Genomic DNA, 23,649 nt, shown 5'->3' with positions numbered 1-23,649 from the left:
CAGGCCTATGGCTTGTTTAGAGTCTCTCTGCATGGGGGGACCCGACCTGTCCATTAGCGGGTCCAGGACACTACTGAAGTCTCCCCAAATTACTGTTTGGCCCTCTAGGAAGGGCAGCAGGGCAGCTTCTAATTCGATAAAGAATCTTTCCTGATTTTTGTAGGGGGTGTAAACTGAGACCAATGTGTATAGTTGGCCAAATAGGCCCCCCGGCCATATGGGCTTCACAGAGTTTCTCATTCCCTAAATGGGGTACCTCTTGCTATTAAGATTGCTATGCGGCCATCTGGGCTTCACAGAGTTTCTCATTCCCTGAATGGGGTGCCTCTTGCTATCAAGATTGCTGTGTCCCCCTTTTTGACACCGCTCATTGCCATATATTGCTTCGGGAAGGATCTATACTGTAAACGTGGAAAGTCATTTTTGGTCAGGTGAGTTTCTTGAAGTAAGACCACTGAGCTGTTTAGGTCGCTTAGGCGTCGAAGCGTTGCTTTCCGCTTGTTGGGGTAGTTGAGGCTTTTGACGTTTAGGGTCACGAAGCAATGTTTTTGCTGCACTGGGAAATCATCCTGCGGGAGCTCCCTTGCTTCTGGGGGAGAGGGTTCGGGGACTGACCACTGTCATTCGTCATTTGATGCATCAGGATTAGAACTTGGCCGCTGCAACCAGGGTTTTAACTTTCATGAACTGGTGATACATATTGCCGTAGAACAATCGACTGAACTGAGAACCAAAACTGAGTCCAAATTGGGCCTTGGTGCCCTTGGGCCAATGACAGTCGACCCTCTCCTGGCTGGGATGAACCGTGGGAAACCGAGCCCACGGTGTAGCGTGGTGCTGGAAGTTGCGGCTGATCCCATGTGGGGCGGACCGTGGCAGAGTTTTGTGGGAGTGGCTAGTCGGGCCCTTCAGGCTTGTTTCGGGGAGTATGTGGTTTCCCCCCTCTTCATGAGCAGTGTCCATGCATTTCGCCTGGGTTTTGGGGCTTCTCCCCCATCCTCGGTGGGAGAGGGGCTCCTCAGGTCTTCGTTGGGGGTGAATGTTTCCCCCCCCAATATGCCCCTGCCTCTCTGAGAGAGCCAATCACCCGGGAATGGCCTTCATATGTAAATTTTAGGGTAGCTGGGAATATCCAGCGCTATTTTATTTTCTGGTCTTGGAGGAAGGAGGTGTGCCGTTTAAGGGCTCTGCGTCTCTGGACTGCTGCAGGCGCTAGGTCCTGGTACACCTGTAGGGTGGTCCCTTGAAATATCAGCTCTCCTTGCGTTCGGCTGGCCGACATGACCTCTTGCTTGATCGGGAAAAAGTGGATCTGGGTGATGACATATGGCGGTTTCTGCTGCGGCTGTCCCTCTCCTGTTCCGTAGCCTGTGGGTTTGGTCTAGCAGCCGCACTGCTTTGTCACAGTCTGGGAGGAGGGTCTGGAAGAAGTTGCTCACAAAGGGTTGTAAGGCTTGGTCCGATATTGTGGCCGGAATCCCTCTGATCCTCACGTTGTTGCTGCAGGCCGTTTTCTAAGTCGTCCTGCTTGCGTGTCGCCTCTTTGTTTCTCCCCGCCAGGACCTTTTTAGGTCAGTCAGCTGGGCTGTGATATCTAGGGTTTGATCTTCGGTTTCGCTGATTCTGTGTTCTAATTCTCCCATCCGGATGTCTAGGCCCTCCACCTTGTTGTTGATCTCCGCTTTGCAGTTCCGGACTTCGAATTTCATATCTGTTAGGAGTGATTGGATGTCTTCCTGAGTGGCCCATTGGCTTGCTGGCCTCTTTGGGGAGTGCGATCTAGAGCTTCCGGGGTCCTGTTTTTTTCCCCCTATCCTGTAATACCAGCATGGTGGCAATGTCCGTTGTTATTGAGGGCTTGTGGTGTTATGACATTTTCCTCTGGCTGAAGCGGGGTGGGAGTATCTCCCCTACTTGTGCTGTTGTGGTCCCCTGGTTCTTCTCTTCGCCTTTTGATGTTTAGTGGCCTTCCCCCTCTATGGTGGCTTGACCTGGGGGGGTTGCCTCTCTGGCCGTGGGGCAGGGGAGGTCTCCTGCAGGGGTTGTTGCTCCTCAGTGTTTCAAGCTACATGGCGCTTCTCAGCTTGCCCGCAGTGAACAGGGTGAGTGTGGTCCTCCACCTCTTTCTTCTTAGCGTGTTGGGGGCCAGTATCTGGCTTGTATCAGGTCTTTCACTTGTGGGCCTGGAGGGTGGAAGATCCAGGCCCACTGGTTTCTGCGTGTTGCAGGAGTCCTGAGGGAGGGTGGGGGAGCTGCCGCCTACTACGAGGTGCCGATTTCCCCTTGGGTGCCGCTAATAGGGCAAGTGGTTGGCTTGTGGTTGGCCCTTCACTTATGGCCTGGGAAAGGGATGGGTGCAGGGCCCGTTGGCTCCTATGTGCAGCAGGTATCTTGTGTGCCAGCAGGGAGCTGCTGTGTATTACAGGGTGTTAGTCCCCCTAGGGCCACTGTGCATTGCCTGGATTTCTGAGTGACGGGTAGAGAAGCTCCCTGCCACCTGGTGTTGGACCCCCCAGGGCCGGTATGTGCTCCGGTCTCCCTCCTACCGAGGCGCCTGTGCTGTTATTGTTCCCCAAGCTGCGGGTGTCTGGAGACCATGCTCATTGGCTGCAGGTGGGGGGGAGTTGGGAGACATGCGGAAGCGGGAGGGATGAGGGGGTGGCACTCACGGTAGACTGTTAGATCGCTGCTTCTGCTGTGTCGGGTCTCTCCCGAATGTCGTCACATTCTGCTGCGGAGCTGAGCTGCATGCAGGGGATATGGTGTGGCTGGCTGTTGTCTCCCTGCTGCTAATCCTCCGCTCGTACGCTGCCTCTGTTTTCAGGCCGGGGAGGTTCATGGGCACTCAATGTGGCTACTGCTAGTGCTGTGCGGGTGGAGTCACGTTTGTCTTTGTGGCAGCATGCTTCATTAGGCGAGCATAGGACGCCTCGCAACCCTTCCCCCACTGGGTGCCACCATCTTGCCTAGGTCCGAGGTTGCCCTGCCGACACACATCGGGGATTTCGGGTGTCTTATCTGCTCTGATTTCGCTTGTGAGGCGGCTCAGTTTGTGAACCTGAGGATCCGCCATCAGTATCGCCGCACAGGGGAGTCAACGGTGCATTTATCAGGTGGAGAGAGTCATTAGGGCTCGGGATCCCGTGGAGACTCTCATAGAGGTGACCTTTCCATCGGCGCTCCAAGCCACGCCCCCCTAACGGTCAATTCTTAAGTAATCTACCTGCTCTTAGCAGGTGCTTGTCAGGAGTATCGCTCGTTCTGAGCTTGTGCCACAGACCAGAATCCAGCAGGTAAGGACGATCCTCTCTAGCAGCCACACCGCCCGGCAGTGGCTGCAACAGCCGGTGTGACCTCCAGAGAGAACTCCAAAATAGAAGGGAAAAAAACCCACACAGGGTAAAAAAAGACCTTGGGCCTCCTTAGGACCCTGGCGCTAAGTGTTTAAGGGCGCTGAAAAATGGCTGCAGCGCCTTTAAACACTTAGCGCCTTACTACGAGGTCCCTTTGCGGGACCCGACCTGAACGGCTGGTCTAGACCAGCCGTTAAGGTAGGGACCCGCAAAGGGACCTTGGTGCTAAGTACGGTACCGCAATTTGCGGTACCGTACTTAGCGCCTTCCCCAGTCCCATTGAGCCCTATGTGGTAAAAATGGGAATGGGGAAGGGCCATGGTTCAATGGGGAATTACCTTACCACCCCGCCAACCTTGGAATGGGGTGGTAATTCCCCATTGAACCATGGCGGACCCGTTACAACACCAGCACCAACCATGGTGCTAATAGCGCCATGGTTTAGCGCCGGTGTTGTAATGAGGGCCCTTATGTAGTTTGTCTGTCCAGAGTTCGTAATGCTTGGTGAAGCAAGGAAGGTAATTCGTCGCAGAAATGCAATGTTCTGGTGTAAGAGAAAAGAAGCGACAGATTGAGGTAGACAGTAAAACGATATTTCCAAAAAAAGGCAGAGGAGGCAATACCAGGGAAGAACGGAAAACAAAAGGCAGGCAGTAGCTGACAGAAAGGCAGCAGTAGAGGAAAGAATCAATAAAGGAATCCCAAACTTAGCATGGAGGAGCAGAAGGAACTAGGGAACACGGAAAACACACAAAGTGGAAAGTGCGCTGGATTAAGATTCCAGTTATCTTAGTGTGGAGACGCAAGGTTGCTTTGTCCTCTGGTGACTTTAATGAAACACTGAACTTAGGGCAGCGGCGGCCAACAGTGACAGGGTACTTTCTGTGTCTGCAGGCTAACCAGGAAACGGGAGACACAGCACGTTATGACTGCCATGTTGGATGAGGCAATGTAAGCCACAGTCCCGCGCAAACCCAGGTGATCCATGACAGTGCTAGATGGAGGCAGATGTCATAGGAAACTGTTTATAAAGAACCTGCATGAAAATCTCATGCAGCCGTAAAACAAATTGTAGTTTCAAGAAAAAGGAGGAAAGCATGATACAAACGTTAATGGTTTGATTACTTCCTGGCAATCTTCTTTACTTCAGACCTACTCTTCCTCTTCCCTGTACTTACTCTATGAAGGCGCTGCACTTTCCCACAAAACCTTTCCCAAAATATCTTCATTTTTTCTTTTTCTTTAGCGGTATTGTTGGGGTGGTCGATAAAGGTCTCAATAGGAAAGAAAGGTTTGCGTTGCGTGCCACATATTGGTGACTGGGGTGATGGCGATGTTGGCGCAATGTTGCGATTTAGCATTTATCTGGTGTAGCTAATGGGAATGGGATATGTGTTACTATTAGTGGTAGTTTGTGTTTAGTTCATACATTTTAGATTTGCACGCACGTAGCAACATAATGTCAACTCTTTTGATGCAATAGGAAAACAATGTAATCGTGTGGCATGCCACATGGTGCCTACAAATGGAAGCGAGGAGCTTCTTTTCCACACGCGAGAAAGGAGATTTGGGGATGAAGAAACCATTGTGAGAGGACGCAGTAGTTTTGAAGATATATGCACAGACATACATACACAGGGGTCTTTAGGGACATGTCTCTGGGACAGCTGGGGTACACTGAGTACATGGCGAATACATACATTGTTATGCCACAAGTACTCTCATAACTAGGGATTTTGTAGGCCCAGAAACATGTGGTGGCGAGATGACCTCTGTGTGACCAGGAAAGCCGGTTGATTAAGGTTATTATTATTATAATTGTTCTTTTATAACATGCTTAATATCAACGAGTGGTTTCTAAGCGCGGGTTCGGGATTCAAACTTATGTTGCGCTGCATTGTCTTGCTTCCCAGACAAATGCGTTGCCCCTGAGCTATCCTTCCTCCACAAGGTTGAAGGCTGAGAGAAGGCAGTTGGCAGCTGCGATAATATCAAATGGTCAGCTATGGTCAATGTGAAGCCATCATGAATTAAGACACAGACAGCAGACTTAAACTACAAATAAAAGGTGTTTATTAACTTAAATGTCAGGTTGGTTGAATGCCTAACTTGCCGTATGCTAAGGTGGGATTTTCCCACCTGAACGAAACTAAGAAAAGTCTGAGTCAAATAGTTCAACTTAAAAGTCTGTCTGGGTCCAAAACCTATTCTTGCCCTCACAACTAAATCTAAAATTTGTGTAGAGATGTCAATAATAACAGTATTGGTGATCAACATAAAGTTCTGTGCTTCTTCCAGCTCTTAGCTTCGTCTTCAGCTCCACCCTTCCCCAAGTTACAAGCCACAAAGTTCAAAGCAAAAGGGGCTTGAGGTTTCGTTCTCAGGACAAGATTCACAATTCCTTGAGTCTCAGGGTGCCCTTCCCCAAGTCTTAGGTTTACACAATGTCTTTGCAGTAGACAGACCCCACGGTCCACCCATCACAGGTCGCGCCACCAGGATTTCTAGGCCCCTCAGCCCACACAGGTCTTCCAGACTTGTCCCTGTGTACAGAGTTGTGCTCTTGTAGTCTCTCTGGGTTGGCCTCTTGGCTTCTGTGCAATATTCACACTCCTTTGCCTTCTCCTGATTAGCCTCTTGGCTCAGCCCCAAAGTGTCACACACCTCTTGTCAGCATTTGTCCTTGCCACACTGTAATTATCCCTAAAGTTCCCTGCATGAGTGCTCTTGCTTATGTCCCACCTTCCTATAACACTCTTTCACACTAGCGCTCTTTCCTACGCACTGTTTTCCCATGGGCACATTCACTTAGGCTGTGCTCTTCCTTGTCCATAAAAAATGTTATTCAGTTCCATATTCAATAAATGGAATTGCAAGATTTCATTCAGTTCTGCACTCAACAAATATTCACTTTACTTATTTCAAGCATTCATGCGGTTTGATATTCAATGTGAATTTGTTATGCTTGATTTCAATTTTTCTTCGCTTTGACGTTTAAATATGCACTCGATATGTATTTCAGTTCAATTTTCCTTCAATTTGGTGTTCAATATGTACTCATTATTGTTTACTTTCAAGTTGTTATTCAGTCCGCTATTCAATAAATATTATTTGGGTTTATTTTCAAGAGTCTGTGCAGTTTGATAATTGGAATGCATTCATTCCCCAATTGCAGCCCGCTTAGTAATGCCCGGGTTATCGAGTGTCTCTCCCCGACACTCACCGGTACTTGGATTCGTCCCTGAACGGCTCTCGCTGCTTCTTTCTTCCTTGCAGGTCAGTGGAGCAGCTCCTGCGAGCCCCACTTGCACACCAGGGCCCGCCTCTCGCATGCTGGTAGCTCCGCTGCCTTGAGGGAGACGCAGACAATGTCCTCCTTCCTTCTGTACAGTTCCAGAACACTGAGGCTCCGTCTCTGGGATGCTGACCGGTGCCCTGGCTCCTCCACCGGTCCCACCTCCTCACTGGACAGGGTTTCCTGCTGGTCTCATTCCCACAGGCTTCCCTGCTTCCCCTCATCGAGTAACTGTTCTCTGGCTCTCATTTTATACACCTGCAACCAAGGTTGCAGGTGTAGACCCTTCAATAGGTTTGTCTGACTATGATTAAGGAGACATGACATGCCTGACTCTCACCCTTGTTCGGCATTGTATGATTCTGGATTTTCATCCATGCCGAATCAGGACTAAATGTGTATTCAGCATTTCTGTCCCATTATTTTTGGGGATTACTGTTCAGTTGAATACGAACACCCAAGACAAAGCAGCCTTCAATAATTACAGGGCACAGGTATAGGGGCCCCATGGGTAATGTATCCCAATACGCCAGATATTAATTATATTTTGGCTAAAACAATGACAATCCTGCTGCACACATACAGTTAATTCAGGCGATGTAGAGGACAGAGATGGGAGAAGCGTGGGATAAGAATGTGGATATTTTTTATCACATGCTGTAAAAGGGACTTCCCAAAGAAATCCAGCATGATCTGGATAAGGTAGTGGGAATGGAGACCAAGGGTTGGCTGGAAATGTAGGCACATGCTGTGAATTTTTGTAAGAGGAGGAAAGAGAAGGAAAAGGAGAGCATGGAGCAGGCACAATGGGCAGAGGCCACGCTTGTTCAGACAAAATTAGCAAAAATCAGTTCGGAAGGAGCAGTGATTACGAGCTACATGGAGGGACAACAGGTACAATCAGGACACATTGAATCAGGTATGGCACAAGGTTAGATGGACAGGTATTCTTCCGGTCAATGGCATATTAGAGGGATTCGAAGGGGTAGGGGAGGATTTTCACGAGGAAGTGGATCATTTGATGGGTTCTGAGGAACAGGGCCCCGGTTTAACGGGCCGATGGGAGGTAATTATGGAGGGATGCATGGGATCCAGTGTTGGTCGTGTGGAAGGATGGGACACGTGGCACGAGATTGTTGGAGCAGGCCACAGTATTTTAACATAGGTGCCCAGCAAGTGCAACCCAGGACCATGTCATATGCCCCAGGTTCTCTGCAATCACAGCAGGTCCGCGTAGAGAGGCAGTTGTACATGCCATCTATAGAGTCTGCCCCCTCACCTCCGTCATGCAGGAGGAACAGTAAGAGAGCCTTGTGCATGACACCTTGTATCATCCCAATACCACATTTGAGGTGTGAGAGACATTAAGCACTCAGACAACCGTATCAAATGTATTCCGGAACTGATTTGGTAGACATGACCTTGAAGACACCAATGGATATTTTAAAGGCTTACTGTTTCCCTCGCAGCCACGCCATGCCTATCGTGGTTTGGTGCCTGTATTCCCGATGGTTCTTGGGTAGAGGCTGCTGCTCAATGAGGCGGTCCTCCCGAATAGGGAGGGCGCCGTCTGTCTCTGGAGGACAGGCAGGCGCAGGACGCTGCATGTGGCACATTGTACGCCATGCACGCATGGTGCGTTTCGGTCGTCTTGGCAACCACAACGCGATAGGGCAATAAAAGCCCAACCCACCGTCCCAACGCTCAGACCAGGGCCCTTGCTTTGCTTGTTTCTTGGACGTTCTGTGCTCTGTGCCTTCACCTTGTTCCACTTACCTGGCTCTCTGTACATGTTCTTGGCCCCTTGCTCCCTGGCAGCCTTATTCTGGGGTTCTTGCTCCGTTTGCTCCTGTGCACCCTCTTCTCTCCCCTTCTCTCTCCTCAACCTGTTTTTTTTCTTTTTTCTTGGCTTGGCCCTGATCCTTCTGCCATATTTGAATCCTCACCTGGCTCCTATGGATACCTGTCAGAGCCATATTGACCTTCCGGTTAAGTGCCTGCACTGTCTCCCCCCAACGGAAATACCGGAAGGCGAACCTTTGGTGTGGGGAGACGGTACCCAACCACCTCTGAGTATCACCTCCTAATATTGGGAGGTGACCTGTCTCTCCCACTGCACCTCCTACAAAAACCAAACTTGAAAGCACGTCGACCCAGCATCCCTGCCAAAACATCATGAGTGAGAAGACCCAGTGATCAGGTCTTTCACAGACTGAGACGCCAACCAGACCAGACATGGAAGTCTTACAGGAGATCATGGATGAATTACAGGCATTGCACCTCAAAGTCGCCACCCTCAGGCAAGAGAATACCACCTTAATGGCCGTGTTAGCCCCAGACCTCACTGTTTCTGCCTCCAAAAACATAGTGGCTCATACTTCATCCCTGAAGTCTGACGGAAAACCTTGTAGGCTGTCAGAGTTTTGCAGTCACTGTAAAATACAATTCCTGTTTCACCCCCAGCCCATTTTGCTCAAGACAAAGCTAGAATTGGATATACCTTGAGTAATCTGGTTGGTAATTCTCTGACGTGGGCCGCTTCTTATGTCACCACCAACAGCCCCCTTCTAAACAATTTCCAGGATTTCGAGAAGGCTTTTCTGGAAATCTTTCAGTCACCGAACTTGGCATCCAAGGCCAAGAACCAGCTGGTGGACATTAAACAGGAATCGCAAGACTTGGTTCAGTACATTAGCAAGTTCCGCCAATAGCTACAGATGCCCAATAGCCAGAAATCATGCAACAAACACTGTTCCGCCGTGGATTGTGGGAAGAGTACTAGGATGAACTAGTACATGTTCCTGAGCCCGCAGACCTGCCTTCTTTGATTGAGCTAGTCATGCGTATCGATCAACGCTGGACGGAATGCAAAGGCGAGGGAAAACGGTATGGTCAGACCTCTCAGGCAGTTTAGGCTCCTCCTAGGGCACTTGCAGTTCTTCCCGATATACAACAAGCAGAACTGATGCAAATGGGGCGTGATTCAGGGCCGCTTTCCAAAGAATAGGGACGTTGAAGACGTACCCAGCATCTGTGTTTTCACTTGCCCAGCACGTCCCCCCAGACTGGCGGAAAACTGATGGGCTTGTTGTCTGGAGAAAAGAAGACAACAGGCCTGTTGGATGTACTTCATCTTCCCACGGGAAACTATGAACCTATGCCAGCTACCCATTTGCTGGTTTTGGAAGTCCGACTACTCCATCCCGTCACCAGTTCTTACATCTCCATCATGGCACTATTGTATTCGGGAGATTTTGGGAACAATTTGGACATCGCTTTTGCCGTTCGGCATGAGATATCTTTATCCATGAAAGATGTCCCAGCTCAGGAGGAACGGATCAATGGCTCATCTTAAACCTTGTGTCCAATCAGACAACATTCTGTTCCCTTGGACATAGCCATTTCTCAACATGTGGAACGATTGTCCTTTGATGTCATTCAGACATCCTCGTATCCTTTGGTCCTGGGCCTTCCTTGCTTAAAGCATCATAATCCACAAATTAACGTGACCACCCAGACCTTGAAATTCAACTTCCCCATATGCACTTCCTGCTGCTGTGTTCATGAAGTCAAAACTACTGCTCGTCCTGTTCCTACCACCATTGCAGAAGTTTGTGTTTGTGCCATTCAAGGAGTGCCCTCAGAATATGCACGTGTTTGGAAAGTTTTTTCTGAACGTGAAGAGATACCACTCCCTCTGCACAGACCTTTTGACTGTGCAATCGATCTACTGCGGGAGAAGCCAATTCCTCCTGGACGTGTTTATTCACTTTCACCTATGGAACGTGCCAAACTTCAAAGGTTTCTTCAAGAAAGCCTCTTTAAGGATTTGATTGTGCCTTCACATTCACCCACAGGCGCTCCATGTTTTTTTGTGCCAAAGAAAGAAGTCACTTTGAGGCTATGTATCAATTACCGGGATCTCAAATGGATTACTATACATGATCAGTATCCCTTGCCACTTATACGTGACATCCTGGAATCTCTTAAGGATGCCAAAATGTTCACCAAATTGGATCTACGAGGGGCCTATCACTTAATTCGGATCAGACCAGGATATGAATGGAAGACTGCGTTCAAGACTTCCCAGGGACACTTTGAATATTATGTAATGCTGTTTGGTCTATGCAAGGCCCCTGCGATCTTCCAGAGATTCATGGATCACATGGTGTCGAATTTGATCAGATTAAGTATTTGGGTGAACTGGGGGTTCCCCAGCCCTTTAACATGAGATACCAATACCCTAGAGATGGATGGGTGATGCAGAAATTATTCAAACATCAATAATGAAAACCACTCAGGTAGTTGGCAAAAGGATAACTGTTTTAATATCAATTATCTAAAACAGGGAGTACAACGGACGTCAATAGACGTTTCTCTTCACGATCTCAATGCATCTTGAAAAAGCTTGTTTTTAAAAAATCGTCATAGGTGACATTAACCCACGTACTACTAATGTCATCCTACGTGGCAAACTACAAAAACCTGGTGAGTGTGATAGGGTCTTAAAGGATCATCTAAGTATACAATCCATACGCGTCTAGGGCAGTGGGATAATGTGATTTGCTTCTTAACATCAGGTGGGGTAACTAAGCCCTTCCCTAAAACATGTCACTATGAACATCACTAAATACACAACGGCCCATTGGCTAAACAACTTTAGGACCCTTACTCATGCGGTCTATTATCATTGGTTGTCTTCTAACCTCTGTCAGTACCTTCCCACCTACGTTTAACAGAACGCAGGCTGAGAGTCCAGTTACTGGCGAGCTTGTCTTAACCATAGCTTCCCACCAATTAACATATCCATCCATCATCACCTCAGTGGTTTGCCGTCAATTAGGACTTTGAACTTTGACCACCATGCTCGTCCAACTTCTTCTCCCCACGTGACACGAAATCGAGCTTCTAGTGTATTAAAATACAATTTTTCTACTAGACTTCTGACGTCTTCTTGTTTTTGTCCATGCCTCCTGAACAGGAGCTTCATTATTTCACACGATTTGTATCCAATGTCAGCTCACCCCAGCCCGATATGGCCTTGGCTTCTTGGCTCATCCAGCCTTGCCTTTCTGAGATTCGCTTTTAATCCACTTGTTTTCTAACTGCGACATACTGGAAAAGATGCCTTCCTTCTTTTGCTCAGCTCTGCTATTGTACTTAGTGGAAACATCCATTCTTTACTGACTCCAATATATATATATATATATATATATATATATATATATATATATATATATATATATATATATATATATATATATGTTGGTGCATGCCACAATCTATTCACTATAAAGCTAGCCTCAAGAATATTTTGTCTGCTTCGTTTCTTTGCATATATACGTGTGAAACAGCTTGACATTGGCCCTCATTCTGACTCAGGCGTTAAGGGGTTTACGGCGCCGTAAACGGCGCCGGCCCTTAACGCCTGATTACAAGGTTCCCTTTGCGGGATGGCTTTTAACGGCTGCTTTTTGCAGCCGTTAAAATCCAAGCCGCAAAGGGACCTTGGCGATAATTACGGCACCGTAATTTACGGTGCCGTAATTATCGCCTTTCCCCATTCCCATTATGCCCTATGGGGCAAAAATGGGAATGGGGAAGGGGCCATTGGTGAATGGGGAATTACCGCCCCCCTCACCTTGGAATGGGGCGGTAATTCCGCCATCCACCATGGCGGAATTGCAACCTTAGCGGCATGGACCATGGGCAAGGTTGTAATGAAGGCCATTGTCATCTATCTTGTAGCATAAGCTTCTTCATCTTGATCTCAAATTACTCTTATCTTCGATGCCTTCTTGACGCCTTATAGAATATCTGCACTCTGTAGTCTCTGCATCTCTTCTATGTACGTCAGCTCTGCTCTGTATGACGTCACTATTCCTCTTCGCCATTCATTTGTCCTGTTTTTTCCGGAATTTCATTCAAATGACCATCGTACTGTCTCGTATGCAAGTATGGTTTTCTCAATGGGAACCTTGCTTCCCAGATTCTGCTCGGTATCAGTATTTTCACTGGTACTGCACTTGTCTGACACTTTGGCCAACTCACACAGCCAGTGAGTTGGCAAGCGACCTGAGAGACCAGTGTGTGTTAATGAAAGTTTGAAGCAGCAATATTATAACGCAAGTGAAGACTGCACCCGTGTGGATGAGATGCAAAGAAAGGCAGACCTGTGAATGAACTTTGAAGTAAGGGCAGCTGTGAAATCAGCGATACTGAGTAGCAGAAGGTAGTAGCCCACCCGAAAGTCTCTGTGAAAGGTGCATTGTTTGTAACGATACTGTTAATGAACTGCAAAAGCGAAGTAAGCAAAATTGACCCAGAGAGAAGGGAAGAGTGAAAAGCTGAATCTTGAATTTTGAGTCAAAGTGTCCTGCGCAGGTCTGTGAAGAGAGCCATGCACATTCGAAAGCCTTCGAGATCTGAAAGCGGTCTGAGCCCGACTGAGGGAGACCCGAAGTGTTAAAAGCTTGGAGAAGGAAGCCCTCTGCAAGTATTGTTGAACTTTGGTTTTGAAGAGGCCTGAGCCCGACAGAGGGGGACCTATGTGAACTTTGTTGTGTAAGGTCTGAGCCCAACAGAGGTGGACCTATATGAACTAATGTCTGAGCCCAACAGAGGGGGGCCCATGTGAACTTGGTTGGGAAAGGTCTGTGCCCGACAGAGGAGGCCCTACATGGACTTTTTGTTGAAACATTATTTGGAAGTCTGAAAGAGAGACTTAAACGTGGATGAGCCACGCTTTTTGGAACTGTGTTGTATTGAAAACCTGAGCCAGAGTGTGTCATCCTGCCTACAGGGACCGCCTTACTCAGTGTGGTCTAACTTGGGGAGGAGAGCTGAACTAGCCATATTTTTGTTTTAACACTGATTTTTCCTTTATATACATTTCTCCTTTATACACTTTGTGTACAAGAGATAGGACAGGCATTCATTTTTTGTTAGCATAGGCCATTTTGATTTGACAGACTATTGTGTTTATAATTTGATGGTTGAGACTACTCCCACCTTAGTTAAAGGACAAAGTAGGAGTTTTTCCAACCCCCAAAGCTTCAATAAAGGTTTTACAAATTGTACCTATTGTGTCAGTTTCATACTTTTGATACCAAGCCTCCCCTACACTCTGCACTATACTATGCTCCAAGGGGTGGCCCTCCGGTGTCGCCCTAGAGCAGTTTCTATATTACAGTGCCATCTCTTGCGTGGGAAGGTACAATTCATGCCTTGCTTTTATCTTCTTAACTAAACTTATTTTCTCTTTACACAGTTGAACATGTCACCTCAGGACACGCGCTGAGCCCATCCCAATCCAAAGGTGAGTCTGCACTATACTTGTTTAATAATATAAAGAGGATTTGTAAAGCACAAACATGTCGCCTTCTTCAGCGGCAGATGTCATGGTGGGTGTGGTGGTAGTCGGGTCGGTAGGAGCTTGCGCAGTGATGACACCCCTCTTAAATGGAGTCATGCCAATTTTGATGTGATAACCAGTTGTCTATCCATGTAAGTTACATTCTCCCAGCTCCCTCCCACCCTGGGACGGTTCTTCAGAATCTTCTCTGCTTGTCATTTTGTTTAGAGTAGTGGTAGTAAAAACGGACAAAATTGCCTTTACCCCCTGCCCCAGGGTATAAAGCACATAAGCAGTCCCATAATCCTCCTGCCTATACCAAAGGAATCAGGACGATCTTACTAACAGGGAGGGCGAGTTGGGTGTCAATACTGTGACAAAGACGAGTAGGACTAGCAGTAATGAAGATTATCGGTAAGTATTCAGAGCATTTCCTTCACACCCCTCTTCGTGACAGTACTGATTCTATGAGGCATATCAAAGATCCTGAAATCGGTCTGCATATACCTAGAATAGGAAGGACCTCCCTCTGGCACAGCGGTAGCAGTGGCCATCCCATGGAGAATCACAAGCAGCCCCCCACAATGGGAGAATAGGAGTGTGAAGGAGATTCCCTAGAGAGACCCATCAGAGAGGGGCAGAAATCCAGGGGCTATGTGTAGCTATTTATCCAGGCCGCTCAACAGGATAACTTCAGGGAAGAAAAAGGCGCTTCCCTTCGGCAATCCAACCCAGGTGTAACTCCTTGAGGGGAAAGAAAAAACAAAGGAAAAGACATCCGGTGTGAGAAACCACTCGGGATCCTCGAAAAATAGAGTAAAGGAACCACGCAATGGATCCATTACTCTAAAAAAAGGAAAAAACATTCCAGGTGCGTGCAGAGAGCTGTGGACAAATGGTTTTTCTCATCCCTTGGAAAGGAGGGCTGAGAGGTGCCCCGCTCCTGTCAACTCCGCAGCACAAGCATGCAGAGTGGTGTAAACCTGACAGACAGGGGAGGGCCCATAATCACTGCTGCCACCCCGCTGTCCCTCCTAACATCGCCGGCCCCGGGCACTCGAATTACTGCAGTTCCCAACAGTGGGGAGAACCCACCGTTACCACAGACTCCCGGCACGCATATTAGATAAAGGGACTGCCTGCTGACAGGCAGTCCACCAGGACTCCCTGGGCCACACCTGGCAGATTCCGCCTAGGTTGACATGTGTGGGGACCCTCCCATGTGCTACAGTCAGCGCCGGGCTGCATCTAACACATGCAATCCTGCCAATATATCAAGGGACTCCCCATGCTGCTGGCACTTGCTGTGCTGCACCTAGCATTCCCAGCCTAGCCAAAGTAAAGATTTTAGGGCCCTCCACACACTGTAACTGCCTGCCTATACTAAAGAACTGCTTGCCTGTCTGAGAATCCTCCATCCACAGATGAACATCAGAAAGAAGCAGCAACAACCTTGAGACAGCCCTGGCCAGGCTATCTCCAAATGTAAGGCATTTTACATATAGTTTTTCTTTTTACAGTGCTCTTTACGGACTTGGTATATATTTTTTAAGGTTTTTAGTCATGCACCTGCTTAGGGTTGTTTATATTGTAAAGCGTGTCTTGTGATTTCCCCGTTTTATATAAAACCCATAAAATACTCTGTTGTTGCACCAAAAGAAAGCATAAGTGAACATAAAGAACAACTAAAGAACCACGCACCAACATTCATTTGTCATATATTCCTCTAGTGTGAACAGTTATTTTAACCCTGTGCCTTTCTCCTTAGGGGTTTTGGGAAAATCCATCCTGCCCTAACCTTTGCTTTTTCGTTCCTTTTCAATGCCACATCAAGGCTCACCAAGGTGACCGTGAAACCAGGTAAGCAGGGTTTGGAAACAGCTAAGAGGCAGGTCAAGTAGTAAATTAGGGCATACAAAGTGTAGTGTGTGCCCGCATATACCTCTCTCCCAAAACGATGGGTGGTAGGATCCCCCCGCTATACAGGGACTGCCAGAGAATCACATAAGTCCAGAGAAGAAATCTGGGAAGTAGGCCAACTACCAATACAAGGAGCCCCTAGGCCCCAGGAACAAAGTGAGCAAGAGGGCATCCAGCCCTCCCTTCAACACAAAAGCACAACAACTAGAACTCTATTCCCCAGGGCCTGATGAACAGGAAGCGGCCTCCAGAAAGGCTCCTTATCTGAGAATACCCCTACCAACTACTGGTCTGCTGTCGCCCAAGGGTGTGCCTGTCTAATGTTTGGAAAAGGGGAATATAAATGACTTTGAAAAGGCTTCCAGGGCCCAGGCTGACGAATGAGCAGCAAGGAAGGAACCCCAGAAAAGATGCTGATAAAATAGGCTGGGGCACCTAAGACCATGGCCATCTTCCCTGCAAAGGGACCTAGGGTCATCAGGGTGAGGAAGCCCTCTGGACAATAGGGCTGATCTGAAGATCTCCTACTCGGTTGTTGGAGTCTCAGAAATGATAGACAAGCAATCCTGCCCTCCAAACTGCCACCCCTAGAGCTGCATCTCAGGTGGCTGAAGAAACAGGTACCAAAAGTAGGAAGAGCCACATGCCAAAGTGCTTAATTTCATGCCTACATCCCAATGTCTAAAATGTCATTCAAGGATATCCTAAAAGGAGCTGAGGTTTGGAGGAAAAGGAGGCCATAGCCTAATTCCGAACAGGCACCTCAAATCCACCAAAACAAGACAGAGCACAACTAGATTATGTTATGTGGTTTTGTACCGCGCACTGCTGCCACTTACGTGGTCTGTTGGTGCGCTGGCGGATCCGAAAAGGAAGTATGCCTCGGGGGGTATGTTAGTGTGATAGAGAGAGAAATCGCAGGAGTTCTGATATGCTGTTGGTAACTTCAGTTTAGAAAAACCTGTCACTGTGAGCTGGTTTGTGAAATTTGGTGGTTGTTGTACTGTGCTAGGTGGGTGAGTGTGTGTCTAGTTTGTGTGAATGGCTTGTTTCTTGCTTGGTGTTGTGTGTAGCTCGTGTGGTATGTGATGGTCTTATGTTTACATAGGCATGTCCATGATGGAGTGGCCTGGGGTGGCATGTGCTACCCATAGAATCTTATTGGCCTCCCCAGGTGCCTCCCCATTATACTAAATTGTGACTATTATCTGGCGGGTATGTAAGACTGTAATGTTAGCAATAAAACATAAACACAGTAAAGTAAGACACTAATGTCAGTAATTAAAGTAGATATGGGTAGTGGAGACAAATGGTAAATTAATGCTATTCAGACGTGTGAGTGTGAGTGTGTGTGTGTGTGTGTGTGTGTGTTTCCTTCATGCCACCCCTGCATAAGTCAGTGCCCCACTTGGGCCACCCCAGTCAAATGTTAAGAGTCTGGACACTCCACTGTAATTTCTGTTGCAGTAGAGGTATGTCTTATATTGTTTTGCATTTAGAGTGAGTAAGCAGAATATTTGAGAGTTGTTAGTGGGTTTGAGGACTGTTGTATTGCGTTCTTCTTAGTTCCGTACATTAATCACTGTCACCCTCAGTCAAGTCCTAGTATTTGCTACTCTCGAGATACACCCAAATTTGGTACCTTGGCCCTCCTGCATTACATGCAGACTCCACACAATGGTTACCCTTCATTCATAGCCTGGCCCACCACATTGAACATCAACCATATTCAATTTTAAACATTGGACACCTTCTAACACATATGGATCCAATGCAGTGGCCACCCTCATATGAACTGGCCACCCTTAAATGCATCCAGGCTGAGTACATTGCCCACCCACAAAGATTGTGTCTGCAGCAAGGCACAACCCAATGGCAGTTTTATTTTTGTGGATTAGCCATGTTTTTAACAGCTTCTTAAAGTTCAAGTGATCCTCTTTTGTTTGTATTTCCTTTGGGAGCAAGTTCCAGAGCTTTGCTGCTATGCAGGAGAATGCTGATCTTCCAAATTTTTGTTTTGATTGTTTCGGTTCAAGGCAGATGTTGCTGGATCTTAGTGTTCGTGCTGGTTTGTAGGTGAATTTTTCCAGTATGTAATCTGATCCTTGGATGTGGATTGCGTTTTGTGTTATGCATAATTTTGTGAAGAAGATTTGTCTTTTGACTGGTAGCCAATGCAGCGTTCTTAGTGCAGGTGTGATGTATTCTCTTCTGGTGAGTTTAAGGAGTAGTCTTGCTGCTGCGTTCTGTATCCGTTGGTGATTTCTCAACAGGTCATCTTGCATTTGCAGGTAGATGCTGTCGGCGTTGTCTATTCTTGACATGACAAGAGAGATGTTGGCAAGTGTTCTGTGTGTGTTCTGTGTTTGAAGGAGAGGAAGGGAGGTATCTTCTTGATCATGTTTCAGTGGAAGAAACATTTCTTAACTATCGTATTGACTTGTGGTTCTAGTGTTAGCTTGTTGACCATTAGAATTCCAAGGGTTTTGACCACCTTGGATGGTTCTGGTGATTTTCCCAGCTCGGACAGCCATGGAAAGTGCTGGTTGTTTGCCATGTCATTGGGTATGATAATGATTTCAGTTTTGTCTGGTTTGAGTTTAAGGCTGTTGGTGCTCATCCATTGGTTTAGTTCCTTGATACAGTTGGTTAGTGTTGGGGTTTCCTCTTCACTGGCGTCGATTTCATAGATGATTTGGGTGTCGTCTGCGTAGTTCCGGTGAGGCCATGTCTTTTGATGAGGTTAATTAGGGGTGTCATGTATATGTTAAAGAGTAACAGTGACAGCGAAGAGCCCTGTGGGACTCCACATGTTGTTGTTTCGAGGTGTTGATTTGAATGGTGCTAGCCAAGTTGTTTCTGTTTTTTCTGTCAGGAAGGATTTTAGCCAGAGGAGAGCTTTGTTGCCGATCCCAATATCTTCCAATCTTTTGATGAGGGTGTGGTGGTTGACCGTTTCAAGACTGCTGAGAGATCGAGTAGTATTAGTGCAGAGTTTCTGTTGGAATCCGCATTGGTTTTTAGATCCTCTCAGATGGATAGTAGAGCAGTTTCAGTTCCTCTTATGGGTCTGAACCCTACTTGTGCCTGATCTAGCAGATAGTTGTACTCCAAGATTTGCCCGTAGACATACCTTTCTAGTAGCTTTGCCAGTTAAGGGATATTTGAAACTGTTTAGTAGTTGGTACGGTCTTCCACGTGTGTTTAAGGAGTGGTTTGATGTAAGTCGATATGAAGGCTTGTGGCACTGTTCCTGTTTCTAGTGAGAGTTTGAAGAGGTTGAGATAGTATTCTGCTATTGTTCTCTGGGAGAGGATGGTTTTGTAGATGTCCGGTGGGCAGGGATCTTCTGGGGAACCCGCTCTGTTGCTTTTGCTCACAAGGCTGTTGAATTTATCCATTGTGATTGGGGGGAGGCGAAACATCATCCATCAAGAGCCTCAGGAGCCTGTACAGATGCCAGACCTCTCTCGAACAAGTGTTTGTACAGTCGAGAGGGGCAGATGGATAAGCCACTAGCAAGCGCACAATCGAAACATTGCATGTAGAATTCTAAAATATAAGATCACAGGCAGTAGGCTTAGTGCAAATTCTATAATGCACAGTATGGGATTAGCCTCGCCACCACAACTAAAAGAATAGTCAGACGACTGAGAGGGAGATTCCTCTCAATGATGTTCCAATGTTCAAAGTATGACATACTATAACATTCCAAAAGAACAGACCACCGGACTGAAGAAGGTAGGCAGCCAAGGAAGGTCAGCAGCTCCCTACTTCCTCACCAGGGGGATGAGGTTTGGGAGCACTCAGAGCAATTTCAGATTCTATAACAATCGTAGATCCCAACACAGGCCATATATTTCCTTCAGCACCACCGGTTGCCCACACTATATGCCAAGTACATTAAGGGGCCTGCTACAAGCAACCTAAATGGGCCTGCTCAACCTACCTTGGCCAACCACACAGGCAACCCTAATATGCATTACCTACTGTCCATGTGCAAATCAACTCATGACCCATCAATTTCTGATGCAGCCTCGGCACAGGCATAAGGCACCTAACTCTGAAGGGGCTTTCTAAATATTTATTTATATACAGGAGGAACAATGCTCTTTTGATCACAGAAGGACATTCAAAAGATAAGAAATCTGCTTTGATGGGAAGCAGTAAGCTTCTTACAATGCGGTGAGTTTGAGGGACATTCTGACACGGTTGTGGAGGCGGTAAATGGAAAAAGTCACTGGGGACAATATATAGGTAGACATACATAAATTAAGGACAATGAACATTGGACATTTTTAAGTGCAGGTAGGTGGTACAGCCAGCTGTGCTTGGGATGTGACCATGAAGGGTGAAGCGCTAGAGAAAAGGCAGGGGAAGTGAGGGACAGAGGCAGGTTGGAGGCAAGGAAATGTTTTTAGCTAACAGGCAGATGAGAGGTAAGTTAAAAGGGTAACTCTGAGGTGAGGAGGTAGGGTTTTAGTCTGGTTTTGTACAACTCCATGCAGACTGTTTCTTGAATGTCTGGGGGAAGAAAATTCCACGCAAGTGGAGAAAGAAGAGAGAAGGAGCGTAAGCAAGAGGAAGCACAAGGAAGGCGAGGAGCCAAAAGGGTAGTGGAAGAAGCAGAGCGAAGATCATATATACTAATAACCACAACTTAATGTATGCGCGATTCATGTAAAGAAAGCAAAAAATAACAACACGACGCATTTCATGTCCGTTGCGCTCCCAGTAATACATGAACAAGCAACAGATTGATTTCATATATAGGGAAAATGCGGCACAGTATCAGTATAGCATTACAGATATATTAAACCAAATTCGGACTAGAGTCGCTGTAATATTTATCTACAGATTTTGACAAATTGATTGACCACAGCGATTTTATTTAGAGGTGGGATTTAACCCAAAGTTTAAAATACTGCGAATCTGAACCCAATGGAATCAACATCTAGGTAAGGCATATGTATTCACTACATATAACTTAGGTCGCTGTGACCCGACTTACATTCTTGCGCACTATAGTAACACAAATACTTCTACCAGCAGTAAACTATACTACTAATCTATAAACAGATTATATATGTCAAATAGAAAATGGTGCTTTTTGTGGCAATAACAGCAAGTCTTTGCAAAATGTACACTTGGATATTTAGAGTACAATTTTCTTGAGATACTGACTATATGTTCATTCATTTCTCCTTGTGTTTTTCGCAATCCCTTGGATCACCCACCCAACACCCCTCCTGATATTGGCTATGTTTTGTTTCAAAATGTATTTGAACTTTTACCTTATTACATTTTGTTTGTTTATGTCTCACTCACCAAATGTGCATAATAGATATGTTTTCCATTTTGGATTCAATGTAAGATGCACACATATGACCATCACTTTGATTTGTTGCTGGGTTTTTCTGGATGATTTTGAAGTTCACAAATTGCCCCTGATTTGATAAAGACACTTGTAGTGTCGAAACACGTGTTATCCAAGAGGGCATTTGGTTTGTTGTACAAAGAAAATATTTCACGACAAAAAATTGCCAAATGATACACTCCAAAACATTGTGTGGCGCAGTTTTTTCAGAGTGTGGGAAAAATCAAAATTTCACATTCTGTTATACTGTATCGCTATTATTCGTCTCTTGCTCACTTCAACTCACTGGCTGTGTTGGTTTCTTTGTTCGTATTCTTGATTTGGGAGCCAAGCACGATACCACAGCTGTGGCTTCACCTCCCAAACTCAGATGTTCACCGGGGAGGGCTGCTGGTATCTTTCGGATGCAGTGTTGAGGCACTGTTCTCTTTTGCACCTTCCACTCAGGGGTCTCCCTCACTCGGGTTCGGATCCCTCCTTAAAGTTTCTCATATGGGTCTCCCTCAGTTGGGCTCAGACACCTCTTGATTTGCAAAGTGTTAAAGTCTTTGGACTTCATGTCCCAGAATGCACTTTTCTTATTTTGCTCCCACTTCGTCAGCTCTCCTACAGCATTCCGGGGTTTTGGGAGCTGCAGGAGGTAAAGGGGATAACTTGGTGAGGTCAGGGCCTCGCCACCTGCCCCTCAAAGGCCTGGGCTTTCCTGTTTTGCGCAGGGGAGTAGCTCTGGTGTGAGCACTGCCAGGTAACCCCCATCTGCCCAAGGTTTGGTTCCCATGGAGTTAGAACTACCGCTCCGGACTGCTGCCTCGTCTGCACTCACAGGCCCAGCAGTTAGGCAGTCTTTCTTCCTCTAGGCCAGGGTCTCTCCAGCTCGTATTCTCTCCTCTCAGCCTCTGTGCAGCATCCCCAGCTCACTCAAAGTGTGTCTCTGTGTTCCACCTTTTATAATTCCTGGGAGAGTTAACAGGTTTCAGCTGGAAATGATTGTAAAGGGAGGCCTGTCCTTGCCTGGCCTCATTACCGGGACAAAATGGCGACTGCCCATAGGAATCTGTGTTGCATTGGTTTCGATGGGTAATCTTCATAGCTCCCTCTCGCCTCTTCTTCATCCCATTGATTTAGTAAATGGGATTTCTAAGGTGGAGGTAGAAATTGTGGGAGTTGTTTTTTCGAGAGGTGGTAAAAATATTGTCAGGAGAAGGGGAACGACTTTGTTGTTGTGAGATATAGGGTATTATGTTTGTTCTGTTACGCCTCCCTTTGATGTGGGTACCTGTTGGAATTGGGGAGGGGGCAAGACTTACAACAACCTATAAAGTTGGAGGAAGTGTTGGGCAGGGGTGTGTTGTGAAGAGGGGGATACCGTGTCTTGCCATCGGATGTCTCACCCCACTCCCAGAGGACCCCTCGCTCAGGTGATCCTCCCGCCCTTGTCCACCCCCAGGGTCTGGATCCAAAGGCGATGGCCGTGCCTTGTCCACCTGAGCAAGTGATCCTTGGGGGCTAGATAGTGTGACACCCTTTGGTTTCTCACACCAATAATAACACATATTATGCCTGCTTAGACTGGACAGGGATGGCCATTACAATTTAGCGCACAACCCCTCCCCCCCACAGACCCTCTCCTGTACACACTCTACCCCAAAATCGACTCCTCTGCCCAGAATTATCTCCACGTACCTCATCGTCAGTCCAGTACCTATGTATGCGGCACCTTGCCTCATCTGAAAAAACATTTTCACATGCTTTAGCTTTCTCTTTGGTGCATTAAATTGGATGGTGTAGTGACAAACAAACATTGGCAAAGGCAAAAGGTTTGGCTTTTATATGGGAATAGAAAAGGCATTTTCCAGGCACTGTTATAATGGTAATAATATGGTAACAGCTGAAAAATGGTGTTATCTCCTCGTCATATTATGACATTATCTATTGCCTATACAAGAGCCAAACTGAGGGTTTTGCCAATGATTATTAGCACATATTGATTAAAAAGCAATTGCTTGAAGGTATACTAAGTTGAGACATTTTTATTATACCTGAAGGTAGCTTTTAATTGTAAATACCATGTTACCTTACAGAAGACTGCTAGGAAATTACATTGGCTTTCCCTTAAAAGCACAGAGCTAGTTCAAAGAGATCCTGTAGGAAGGGTATTTTGGAAGGGGAGGGGGAGGTAGTGGGTGAGAATGGCCATAGGGGCTAGCATGGGTGATTTATGGGTGGCTAGAAATCCAAACAATAGCCACAGCAGGTGTGCTCCCTCCTCACATCCTATCTCTCATCTAGCTTCACGTCCCATGCCAAGCCAATAGTTTTGGCTTATAGGCAGCGTTTAAAATGCCACCTA

The 23,649-nt window shown here is 46.8% G+C and overlaps 1 protein-coding gene across 1 annotated transcript in view; it reads left to right on the top strand.

Annotated features, from left to right (window-relative positions):
- The window catches only part of LOC138583216 (integumentary mucin A.1-like), a 276,987-nt gene that overhangs the window by 94,924 nt on the left and 158,414 nt on the right, over window positions 1–23,649 (top strand). The window contains exon 7 of the mRNA XM_069655252.1: window positions 13,919–13,966. Coding sequence (XP_069511353.1) covers window positions 13,919–13,966 — 48 coding nt within the window. The remainder of the gene's footprint in view (window positions 1–13,918; window positions 13,967–23,649) is intronic.

Source organism: Ambystoma mexicanum, chromosome 3q, assembly GCF_040938575.1.
Source record: "Ambystoma mexicanum isolate Mex_15411 chromosome 3q, UKY_AmexF1_1, whole genome shotgun sequence".
Classification (NCBI taxonomy): Eukaryota; Metazoa; Chordata; class Amphibia; order Caudata; family Ambystomatidae; genus Ambystoma; species Ambystoma mexicanum.
The sequence above is the reverse complement of the archived record's forward strand: the minus strand, read 5'-3'. Positions and strand labels throughout refer to the sequence as shown.